The 13344-nt window shown below is 39.8% G+C and overlaps 1 protein-coding gene across 5 annotated transcripts in view; it reads right to left on the reverse strand.

Annotated features, from left to right (window-relative positions):
* Positions 1–148: 148 nt before the first annotated feature.
* Positions 149–13344, reverse strand: part of TRAF3 (TNF receptor associated factor 3) — a 74653-nt gene continuing 61457 nt past the window's right edge. For 4 of the 5 annotated variants that reach the window (XM_072428541.1, XM_072428544.1, XM_072428543.1 and 1 more), the window contains exons 10-11: positions 12039–12207; positions 149–11421 (exon numbers count right to left, since the gene is read on the reverse strand). In XM_072428541.1, coding sequence (XP_072284642.1) covers positions 10850–11421; positions 12039–12207 — 741 coding nt within the window. In that variant the 3' untranslated portion in view covers positions 149–10849. Of the gene's footprint in view, positions 11422–11778; positions 12208–13344 lie in introns of those variants that run through there. The other variant, XM_072428545.1, reaches the window with a different exon arrangement.

Below are 13344 nucleotides of genomic sequence, written 5' to 3' on the forward strand. Positions count from 1 at the left end.
AGACCAGTGACATCACTGAGAATGCAGTCTAATTATTTTTTAAAGAAAACTTACCACACTCACTGTGCATCACCCAGTTTCTGCTTCTTTACCAAATACGCTCATAGATTGACAAGGTCATCATTGGGATATACAATAAAGAAAACACTTGTGTAAAGGCTGTTTAATATTTATGTCATTATACATCAGCTTGCAGAAAACTGCCAGGTAACAATTTTATTCAATTGCACAGAACATTGCAAACGTTTATTACTTTATAAATACGTCTTTTAACGATAATTTAATACTTACATTACACAGAACTTAAAGCTGAACTCCAGGCACGAAAACTTTCATTAAAATATATCCTATATTGTATGTATATAGTCGCAGAGGATGTGCACCAAATGCCTTTGTAAACCCAGATATTACCAAAAGAAATGAAAAGTGACATCATCACTGTTCTGCATATAGCCCGCACAGTGAGAAGAGCTGTGGGAGGGTCCTGACAACTCCGCCCACTACAGGCTGTCTGCAGAAAACCATAGGAGAGGGGCGGAGACAAGACCAGACACCCTGCACAAAAAGAGAGCAGCAGTGGCCGGTCTTTTATTAAAGGAAGCTCCTTCACAAAGGCAAAGTTTCAGGCTGGATTACTGCACAGATTTGGAAGAAATACACAAAGCACACTGAGATTCAAGTAAGAATACACATAGTTCTTGTATTTAGACAATAGTTGCTTATCCCAGATTTTAGCTGTAAGGGCCTGAATTCAGAGACCCTTTTTATTTTACAATAATTTAACTTGGAACATGTGCAAAATTTGATGCATTACATCACTAACAAAACAAAAGGAAAGAATCAATTCTTCCCACGGAACACACAAAACGTTCTCACTTATGCACGCATCACAACGCATCCATATCTCATCTTCTTTTGGTTTTTAAAAGATTTTTGCTGACTGTTGAGCTTTTCAGATTTTGGCTTAAACCTAAAATGAGCACCGATGACTGATGTCATGTGATGTGGAGCATGCATCACATAAAGTACACTTTAGGCCCTATCTATCAAGGCTTTCTGAGGACAAAACTTCTTTTTTTTCCCAGTGCAGTATGGAAGGAAGAATAAGATGCTCTTGGCTTAGAACACGATCAATGACACAGAATATTGTTTCGGTGTCCAGCACAGATTCCTCGTAAAGTTCAGAAAACTCACAAAAGTGAATCAGTGTCCATGGATGAGCTACTACAATGAGGGAGTTGCATGGAGTGTATAAAAAACGGGCCACATACCACATTGGTATTTAGGAACAGAGAAACAATCCATTATGCCATTAAGGATGGCAATAAATTCATGTTCAACATATTTTATCCTTCAATATAGTTTTACATATTATAGTATTATTATGGTAATACAGCAAACCATCCAAAAGGGACAAGGTCCCAAATTGCCAAAAATCAGGTTTGTTCTGTATCACTTTTGGAAATGGGGCATAAAGTCTTTGGAACACAACCTTAGACTTTTTTGCTGCCCTTACATATCTTGAAGGTGGCCTGGTGAAGTAAGAAGATGGGTGTAGATTGTCAAGATGCCTTAGCACATAAAGCATGCCACAGTGACTACTTAATATATTCAACAAGGGGCACCACATGAAATATTGAGGTGCAGTGCCTGGAGGTACCTGTGCTGGTCTTGAAGTTCCTCTTAGTGGCCATGTGATAACCTCCTGGACTCGGACTGAAATCCATTGACTGGGCTCACAAATGTAACCATGCAAGGTATGCCATGGGCACACCACTGTTTGGGGTATATAGTGAAAGGTGGGTGGTTCTAAAGAACATGGCTATTGCAACCCACCTGTTTACATCTTCTAGTATTGTTTCACTCTGCATTTCTTGGCATTCAGTCATATGACATTTCAGTGCCCCAGGTGAAATTGGTGCTGGAAGACTTCCCTCTGCCAGGGACTGTGATGGCAGGTCTGAACAGGAAGCAGGTGGTTATAGAATGCCACTGAATGCAGATCTATGGGTATGGATGTCTCAATGGTAACATATCTGCTCTCAAGGCCATCAAAGCCCAAGCTTATTACTGTTGGCTCACTAAATGTTCCCCTTGCCTTGGACACCCAGTCGGTGCACGGAGCCTCACCTCTGTCCATATCAAGATGGGCTGCAGAAGTTCTAGCATTTGATAAGTAAATTATGGAGCCTAAATCCTAATTAATTTTTATTTTAAAGATGTTGAGACACCATGTACGGCTTTGAGAACCAAGGGGTAAAACAAAGCGCAATGAAACTGTATTGAGGGCTAACAGACACGTGCAGGTCCTTGGTAGAACAATTTAGACCAGAATGAGCTAAACTGAACCCAACACAATTGGCCAAGGCCAACTCTCTGCTATACAAAGTCTCATTTATTAATGAAAGGAGTTGTTGCCCCTTTTTGTCTCCCCTACTGCACTGGGAAAACCCAAACAGAGAGAAACAGCTGATGAACCAATGCATTCCTTCCTTACCAAAGTAGACACCATTTGTAATGCTCCATCAAGTGAGTAGTCACACATGATGAAGGTCCCACAAGAAACAATGGATTTCAATTGTGCAAATTGTAGTCCCAAACATTTGCCAATATAGCCCTAGATATCCCTCACTTTTTGACCCCTTTCTTACTCCCACCAACTAGTGTATCATTGGGAAACCATGATGATACAAGCAGTGGCAAAGGGGACAGAATCTCAAAATACCCACCTGAAATGGTTGGGGAAGGTAGAGGAGCCCCAGAAGAAAGATCACATGACCTTTTCAAATGACCCATCAACTGGTATTCATCCCAAAAAAATAATTCTGTTTATGGAAGATGGGCATTCATTAATTATATTCCTTCATTCCTTAGCATTATTAGCAAAGCCAACAGCTTTGTGAAGTTCAAGCCTTGGTCTGAAATCGGAGAACAAAAGAACTGCAGGTCCATCTACAGCAGAACCCAAACCAGTTTCTCATAAGGGACCCGGACTTCACACAGCCCTGACTCTACTATAACCATTAAAAAAGTTACTTAAAGTTACTTGATCTGCCACCTGGCAGTAGAAAGTCCTATTTCAACCTGTAAGTCCCATTAAATTCCACTCCAAAGGTTTAACAATAATTCATGTACCTCTTTCATACCAACATGGGCTGAATAATCTTTCATTGACAATTTGGGAAAGGGAAATTTATGTGGAGTGGAAGAAACTCTCAGGAAAATTGCTTGTGTTCTACTGACCTCTGCACTTTAGATTCCTCATTGGTTAGGGAAGCAGGAAAAGGGCACAATGGTTTTCAGATCCTAAACCTACAAATGGGGAATCCTACATCCCGACCTGTCCAAAGATAGTAAAATATTTCCATATTTTAAAATAAACTCCTTTGAAACTATAAGTCTGTTTTCATATATATCTATATATAGTATATATTTATCTGTTCACATACAAAATAACTAGCATGCTTCACACAACAAAAAGTAGGAAATATATATTGTGACCGGTATAAAAAAATAAAATGTTATCTTTTCACTATGATTTATTTAGATTCTCCTCCATTGTTACGGCTAAACCAACACTTACACAATATATTAAAGTGCAAGTTCACCTTTGTATCAGAACCAGAGATAGAATTTGATTCTAGGTGTAGGTCCTATGACCGCCTATCTGTCTGTACAATTTACTTACCATGCATTCTTTTTTTTTTTAAATCATTATTTAGGGCAGGCGATTTTCCTAAATGGTAATCAAAGTGATTAAAAACTGCACCATGCACAACCAACGTTCGGAAGGTGAACTTGCACTTTCAATTCACTTCTTAGCATCAGGCAGTTATATTTCTGTATATTTACTATACATTTGTTCTGTAAACATTGTTGTCCTAGGAAAATGCATAACTAAGAGTTTTGGCTTTATGTATGAAAGTGAAAAAGGCAATGACCAGTTGCTCAGAACAACAAGGATGAAATGTTTCCCTTCTCTAATCTGTATTTAGATGGAGCCATTTCTTGGCTGCTATAAAACACTGGCTATGTTGCTTCTAACAGCCACCAGAGAGCAGCCATCCAGTTTATTCTGAACATAAAGAAGTGTTTTTATAATGAGGTGTGTATCGGTACAGGACGCTAAAACTGTGCACATTGCAGTCAGCATTTGCTGCTGGAGGTAAAGAGAGGTATAGGTGACCCAAATGGGTGCAAGAAATCAAGGCCTCTACTCATACAGGTCATCAATTCTTCAAAGTGAACATTAAGGAGAAGTGTTTTGCTCATACTAGGTAAAGTAACAGGTTCCATGTACAGGAGAGACTTATGAGATATGTACTTACCTGTGCCAGGGCTTCACCAAGATGGTGTATGTTTCCATCGACATACACAAGACTGTGCATATTCTATCACCCTCTAATAATAATGGAGAGGCGTGGAATGCACAAGAAGAAGCAATGGAATATTACCACTAAAAACTTTCTGGAAAACACATGGAGAGCAATTCGGCCATTGGTGGCTGCTCAAGAAGAGATATAGAAATTTTGGCGTGCTATTGAAAGATTAGCACAATTGCTGCTGGACACCAGCAGAACTACGTGTTGACCAACTGACTGTACACACACGGATATTTCAGCCCAGGGTAATAATACATCAGGCCAATTCAAAATCATATACTATATATAGTTCTAATCCACTACCTGAAATGAGTATGCTTCTCTTCCTATCACTTGCAATGACAATGTAGAAACATACAAACATTTTGGCTTGCACCATGTCATGGGCACTGCAATGATCACTGTAATCATAATGTAGATTGCCAATTAAGGTCTAAAAGGCATTCTGTACTCAGAAATCATTTGCAGCCACTCCATTATATATTGGGAACCTCAATGATCCCCAGGCACCTCCTGATCCAGTGAAGGCACACATCTATGTTTAAATGAAAGGCTGAAACCTAACAAATAGCAGCTTCATTCTGCATTGGCAAAGCAGTGTCTTCTATAGAAAGAGGACCCATCTTTTGTAATGTTTTATTAATCAATCTTATCATTGTGATTTATTATTCTTTATGGTCCCAAAAATGACTAGATTTAACAAATAAATCACTAGGTCCAATTCTCAGCTGAGAGCCCAAGCCAAGGTTTCTCATCACGGGTTGAGAAACTCTATAGTTCATCCAGGGGTTCCTTGAGAAATCAGTAATTTTTGCCTCCTGCCTTTTGGCAGTTTAATTGACACCAATGATTATTTTGGCTATCTGTAAGGGAGACATTCTTCTCATTGACCATCACACTAATATACTGGATATAGTCATTATCGTAGGGGTTCCCCAAGACATGCAAGTTATTTCAAGGGCCCCCCATGGTAAAAATGTTGAGAAAGGCAGGTCTGAACTAATGAAGATCATTTTAAGAAGAACGTATCAATCTATCTTTACATACATATGGGAACAATATCCCATCATACCATATGTATATTCAAATTTCCTTCAGGTTTTTAATGCCAATATGAAATTTAAGCCAGTACCCCATCGGATTTTAGTGTTTACTGAATATCCCCATCACCAGAAAAGGAGAAAGGGTTGTTGATACTAATGATATTATTGTGGTCTGTGTCCCCATTACAAGGCTATTTGTATTCTTCCCCCAAAGTGACTTCATGATGTCAGAACCCGGCTACTCTCTACCATCATAGGTCTGAGCATGCGATGGGAGAGTAGGTGGGTTGTGTCCAGAGACCACCCTGAGCATGCGATGCATACAGGAGACATATTCTGTGGCTCGGACCTGTGCACGGCCACCACAATATTCCCCGACCACAGTTTGGGGACCGCTGCTATAGAATATATTTTATTTTTTTTTCCTCCTGCCCAAGGAATGGGAATGGTTTGAAATTTCCTTCATGGGGACATGGATGCTATAAAATTTTTAATAAAGAAGAATGCAGGGCTGTGTTGGGAAATACAGTTGGATGTTAAACTGACAACTTGGGTAAGCCCTGTAATTACAAGCTTCGTACCCCTTTCAGGCCTGTGGACACAATTATGCGTCTATCAGGTTTATATGAATTTCCTTTGACCAACAACCCCAACTAAACAATCTTGTTTCTATGCCTTACTAAAGTCCAGTCTCCAATAGTTTTAGGTAAACCTACGCATGCATTTAATTGGTTCATGCTTTCTTTTTTGGGGGAGATTTCTCCACACTTTCTGCTCACCCTTACATCAAATAGAAGCTTTTGGTATGCCATGAAGAGTTATTCATGCTCTTCCTGTGACTTGTCATTACTACATCCTTGGATGGTGCCATCTTTGCCTTCTGCTCCACAGCAGGCTTTCTTGAAGTCCACTGTGTGTGTGCACAGGAGTTACATTGTCTTTGGCGGCTGGCACCCTATGCAACAAGCATGCGCCATATAGTGTGGAGCAGTTTCTCAACCAAGGTTTTAAAGAACCTTAGTTTTCCTTCAGAAGTTGCTAGGGATTCCTTGATCAATGGGCAGTTTGTGCCTCTCAGGCCAGTTTAAGTGACACCAATGATTTTTTGGGGCTTTGTAAGGGTGGCATTCTATCCAATGGCCAGCAATGAAAGACCCACTGACCACCACACTAATATACTGTGAACTGTGTATATATAGTAATTATAGAAGGGGTTCCCTGATTACATGAAAGGTATTTCAAGGGTTCAAGGGTTCCCCAGTGTTAAAAAGTTCTAAAGTGTGGTGTAGAGCTTAAAACAAAAAGCCACCAGGTGCCATTGCATGGCTCCTTCGTAAATCAGTTACCACCTCCTGGTGACTTTTTTTATTTTTGAGATTAGATTCACTTTAAGAGGTCGCAAGGTTTGAATGTCAGCCAAGACACTAACTATATGTTCTCCCTATATTTTCTGTTTGCTCCCACATACATAGATCTCATCGGATCCTGGAAGCTAAGCAGGGTTGGACCTGATTAGTACTTTGATAAGAGACTATGCACTTTGATTCCTATAGCAGAAAAAGCTTTTTACATATGCTGATAATAATATCAGCAATAACCTATGAACTGATTGATTAATAAGACATTTCCAAAAGTAAACGGTCCCCTTAGTTTTTGATACAGATAAACTCAGAGGCACCAAAGTACATCACTGTACTCCCATCAACATTCATTGCCAGGTACAGAGATAGGCTGGAGATGCAGCTATAAACCTAATCAAACACATGTAAATACATAGAAAAATAAGACAATGTGTGTACAATACTTTTTAGAGTATTCAGTAAACAAAATATAAATTGATAAATATTGCAAAGTTGATTTTTTTTTTTTAACTTTTCCTAGGCAGCCCCCACTTTATAGTGAGCTGCTCCTAAACTACAAACAATTTAATCCACTATGGACCTTATCAATAAATCCCTTTAAATTCTTTGAAGTATTCACTAACAGATCTCTGGTACTATAAGTGTATGTTCAGTTCCTATCTGTAATACATGCACATTTACCAGGTTTTGTCTCTTCCATGCCACTGTAAGTGCATCAAAATACCTGGAGATCAACCAGATATTCAATGAGCTGACAACACTACCTGTGATCCCAATCAATGTTGTCAGCCCTCAAACCTACAAGTTTTCCTTTGCATGTCTGCACAATACCTCTCCAATATAACATAAAGATGAGTGGAGGGGCGGCCTGTAGCACAACAGAATAAATTTCAGGCATGGTATATATTGCAGAAATGTATATGTATAGGTTTTTTTTTAATGTAGTTTGGATATATCAAGGAAAGGGGAAAATTCCCATCAGACTGTCTGCATCTCGCTTGGGAGATTTCCCTTTACTTCCTGCCCCGAAGATGCAGCAGAAAATGACATAAGATCTTTCCAAATTAAAACATCTTCATCCCAGATAGTCGTCTTTAGAACGGATGCCGAATTTTCTAATTCAATGACAATAACTAAATAATTGGTAATATTAATAAATAAATGTTGGATTTATTCACACTTTTTGTCTTGGTGATGATTTGTTAGCAGGCCAAATAAATGGGTGAATCTCCTTAGCAGAAATTGAAAGAGGGTTTAACCCTTCCTTCCCTTTATCCAAAACTTTTTTTTTCCTTTACATAAACTTTAAGCCACTTCTAGGGTTGTTGCCTGTTGGTTATAGCTTGGACTGAATGTCACATACACACACACACAGCAACGACTTTGCAAATAGTATTTTTCACCATACAGAGGAAAAAAGAAAATTATTCACTCATTCTCATGAGCAAACTGTAGACTAGCACCCCTCATATTACCCCTCAGGCTCTTCATGGTTCCTTCTTTTTCCCCATCAATATCATATTCAGCCTCTGCAGACTGCAGAGGGTTTGGGGTCAATTTTAGGTGATAACTAAAAAAAGTCTCACGTGACACCCCAGGATCCAAAAAGGCACCTCTAGGTAAAAATGAATTTATTGGGTTCCTGGAAATGCAGGTGATACCAAATTCTTGAAATGTTTTCCAAAGTGCCAGAGGAACTTCTTGCAAGATTGGGGATCATCGGCTTTCCCAGGGAGGCCTAATGACATCAACTAGAAGATGTGACTGGAACCTGGGGAGTAATTAGGGGATGGGGGGCTGCCAACTACTAATGTTCTACTTTAAAATCAGACCCATTCAATTTAAACTTTTTAGAGCTTTTTTGCTCTTAAATGGCAGAATTTAGGTCATTTAAGACTTTTAGAAATATGAATGAACAAAACAGGTGATTACAACAAAACAAAACCTTTTCTGCCCTTTCTCACAATATGACATTTAGAACAGATGAAATGCAATATCACACAAATGGCGGGTGAATCATTTGAATGCAGAGTGAGAAACTTCATTTGAATTTATTGAGAACCTGACAGTTCAACAGACAGATGCCCTAGTTTAGGGTGATATGGCGAAAAGGCAATGATGCACAGCATCGAAGAATGATCTTGATATGTAATAACTGGTAATTGTGTCATAACCTACGACATCATGGAGCTGCTTTACATTTCAAAAGTGAAATATTACGACCAGAGATGAACCAACCCATCCGGGAATCGGGCAAGCAGATACACAGGCTTTGCGAACAATTGCAATCCGCAATGGCCTGTGTTGAACTGCGCGATTCTTTGCAGATCAGATAAACCTGCATGGAAATATTCTGATGATTCAAAAACGCTCCTTGCGCCGTGTCAACAGCTGAAATCACCAGACGAATCGATTCTCTCATCTCTAATTGCGAAAGATGAATCGCTGTAGTAGCTGCAACCAATCTGCTACTTTGTGTGTTTTTTCATAATCACCAGTAGTAATGAAAAACAATAGATAATGTTAACTGAAAAAGTAATATTGGTAGTCATGGAATTATGTGGGTTTTTGTGGTACGTGGACATTGGTGAAAATGGCAATGAAAACTGGGACAAAAGTTTCCATTGCCCAGTCACTGGGACAACTGGGTAAAGTTTAATAGAACCCCCCTAGGTGTATAAAAATAACATTTTTCTTTTTTTCTATAATCTCCTTTTAATGCCAAGTAAACCTAAAACTCTACAAGAAGTTTTTTTTTTGCAACCAGTAAAAGTTCCTATGTCTATTAAGAACATGAGAAGAATCTGGTGCAGTTCCCTTCATTGGGATAATTGACAGCCAGTCATTGGTGCGACTTGATCGTCTACCCTCAGGACCAGATTTTACATCAAATATGCTCTGTTGTAATAGGCATAAAGTACTTTTACATTTATTTGAAAGAGATGCAATGAACATTTCATGGGCTTTTTTGTGTTCAACAACAAAGTCATTCTAATGCACAATGCTGCTGGTTTGGGACAATATTTAGTCCCTGTTCATAGCCCTAATGTTAAACATTGGAGTGTTTATCACTCAAGCCATATGGTAGCGGTAAGCAAGGGATTAGGTGCAGTTTGTGCTACCATGTAGTTTGGCCATGAACAATCAATGTTTGCCCTTTGCATCTCAGGGGCTCGTGTTTGGCAAAAGCTTATTTCCACCCCAAAAACAAAGAAATGTCATATGTTTCTACCAGGCCTTAGATGTCATGACTGCATTAGTGTTATCAGGTTGAATCTGGTGATTTCATGAATAACACACCACCGTATGGTGACAAGATTCACTCCCTAAACATTATCTATGGGGTGAAGTATAGCAGTCACATGTTCTGCCTTTCTTCATAGAAAAGATCACATTATTTTATGCTTCCTGGTAATTCCGTCATTGTATTTCTGGCAAGATTACCAGGTATTTTCTGTACTTAAACAGAAAACTAATGTAGCTACCACATCTGAGGGCCGGTGAGCTGTAACATATTACATTTATGTTCTTGGGTGTCATTACTCTCCAATACTCTCGCATATGTTATCTAGAGATTGTAAGCAAAATGCAGTACTGTACTTTTTTTCTGAAAATAACTGCAAAAATAACTTCAATACTATGGACAGTTTAAAAAATATATATATACCCCTATTCTGTTTGCTACCCCCCAGAGCAAATTTGTCATAAACTATGTATATTTTTGTCCCCACCGCACCCCTCCCACCTTGGAGCAAAACCAATTTTATAAAAATAAATAAATAAAACCCTACAACTTAAACCTCAGTTAGCACAAGGGTGAAACTACTCTTCAAATCATTAACAATTCCAACATTCTCTGTGTAACAATAAAGAGGTTAACTTTGCGCAGAATGTCGCGGTCTTGTGCGTTGGACCCTCCCCTTGGGGTCCTTGATTTCTTCTGGTTTCGGTTCCAGCACCAACGGGTCCACTTCCAAGTCTGGGGACCTGTTTTCGAGACAGATTGTATAAAAACCCCAAGCTGCTCTTTCCTTCTAAAAACAGCACTTGGCGCTGCCTACTATCAAGGGTCTGGCAAATCTGATGTATCGACTATGACTTTAATAAAAATGGTATCGTCTTTTATGTACGTCCCATTTTCTAGCACAGTCTGGGCGACAAATACAGGGCACCCGGAGGCAATGTTCATTTCCCCAGTCGGTTTCTTGAAGCTGCTGCTGTTCGGATCCGGCTTGAAGGCGTCGCCAAGGTGGCGGCGTGACGGTCCCTGGTCCATTAACATGAGACTTACTTTCTGTTTGAACGGCCATGGAAGCAGCGAATCATACTCTCCCCTCATGATGACGAAGAACAATGATAAGTGGGTGTTCTTCCCCATGCCGTCTCCGTTCAGGTACACCCTGGCGCACATCTTGTAGCCAAAGTAGCCGGTGTAGAACGGCTGACTATACAACGATAATGTCTTTCCCATAACAGCCTCTTGCTTCCGCCTTTTGTAATCGCGGATTTTCCAGATCAAGATGCCGTTGTAGCTTGCGGTCTCCAAGACCTGGAAACGGAGGTCCATGTCTGCCAAGCGGATGTCGTGAACGCTCAACATCTGGTCATGTCTATTAATTTGGGTCTCCAGGACACCTAAAGAATAAAGTAAGAAAGTTTCCAAACATTGAATTGGAAAGCATCATATTGCATGTGAATAAAGGTAAACCAAAAATATTTTCAGCTTTTCCTATTTCCCCATGCGTCAGAAGTTCCCCATTGTGGTTCCATCAACAAGTCACAAGAGGGCTGCAAGGACACAGAACTGACGTAATGGCCGGTGGATAAAACCATGGAAGAGGAACATCTAGAAATGTTGGATGATGAGCATTCTCTAGGAAATGTAGCTCTGCAAGGTGGTGAACCTTTTGGACAGATATGCACAGTAACCAAATATACTAGCAGTTGATTGGACCATACAAGAATTGACAGTCTACAATTTTGACCAAAGTATTGTGAATACCAAAGTTAAAATATTTCTAAAGCCAATTTTTTTTTTTTTTGGCAGGCCCCGTTGAGTTTTTGCCAATTGCATCCCATTGTGGGGTTTTCACTTCCTTTCCTGTAGACACAACAAGGAGCAAGGTGCCTACGAGAACAATTGGAGGGGGTGAATCCCACCAACATGAACCCAAACCACAATAGTAACCCAGAAAAAGATCTAACCAACTGTAAAAAGTTGGTAAAGGATAAGATCCTCTGGTTGTCCTTACCAGGATTCCATGCGGCAGCAGTCTTACTTATGGTCTCCAATTGGGTCAGTCGGGCCTGTAGTGACTCCAGAGAGGTCTTTATATTATCTGCATCTTCCCCAGTCTGACGAAGGTTCCGGATTTCCTTATCCAAATCCTTCAGTTTTTCTGCTTGGCCTTCAATTACTCTCTGCAAAGAGAAAAGAATCAAATAATAGGCAACTAAACAGGACAAGCAAAAAAATCCATGCCGGCCAATTTTCTAAGCCAGCATATGGTTAAATTTCCTTCAATCATCACGATCTCTGCGTGTAGAGTAGGGATCAGAATCTCTTATATTGAAGCCGGGTCTCTATTACTCCATGCTGCAGGTTTAACATCAGCATAGACACATACCTGACTGATAACACAGCCCGGGATTGGTACACATATTACTTAGCTGGTCATGTGATGTTATTTTACCTTCTTTTTAGGCAGTTTTAGCCTTATTATTCCTTGTACATCAGCATTGAGTGATAGAGAAGCAGTGCTTGGACAAATTCGTTTTCCTGCATTTACATGTGCAGACCAGGAGCATGCCGACAGGAGGAAAGAGTAGGGGATGACCTAATCAGCTTATTCCTGCTGCTTTACCATCCAATCACAGACTAGGGGCAGGTAAATGACCAAGTTATGTTGTTTAACCTTACTAGAAAAATCAGTTCACCAGGTTGTCCAGCAGGGCTGTAAATCTTAATATTAAATGGACAGAATTACTTTTGGCAGGTAAAACACTATTTCATCTGTGTTTAGCGATTTCCCTTGAGTTCACTCACGGCCCTGACCGTACACTATGAAAAGGTACTTCTTACAAAAAGTAAAGTCACAACCAGTGGGGTGTCCCCCTTTTTTCAGGTCTCTCAGAAAAAATGCAAATGGTTTCACAGAAATTGTCCATTTCAAAACTTGTGAAACTGTTATGTCAGAGTGAGAAATATCTGCAGCTCTGACACAATTTACGTTTCTTCTCCCCCTGTCTTACGTACACAGGAAACCCTCCGTTTACAAGTAGATCTCTTTCCTGGCAGGTCTGACAGCATTAAAGAGGAACTCAGCTAAGAACAAATTCTGTCAAGGCTGAGCACATCATTTCAGGGAAGTTTAAGAGAAGAGGGGAAAAAAAAAATCTGAATAGAACAACATTGATTATAAGCTATTTATTTAATGATGAATTATTGGCTCCCAATGTTAATACTTTAAAGACGAATCGCAGCTAACTAAAGAATTATTCCAGGTACTTTTGTAATCTGTCCCCCGGTGTTCTCTTCCTTCAATTAGCCCCCCCCCC

Source organism: Pyxicephalus adspersus, chromosome 12, assembly GCF_032062135.1.
Source record: "Pyxicephalus adspersus chromosome 12, UCB_Pads_2.0, whole genome shotgun sequence".
Classification (NCBI taxonomy): Eukaryota; Metazoa; Chordata; class Amphibia; order Anura; family Pyxicephalidae; genus Pyxicephalus; species Pyxicephalus adspersus.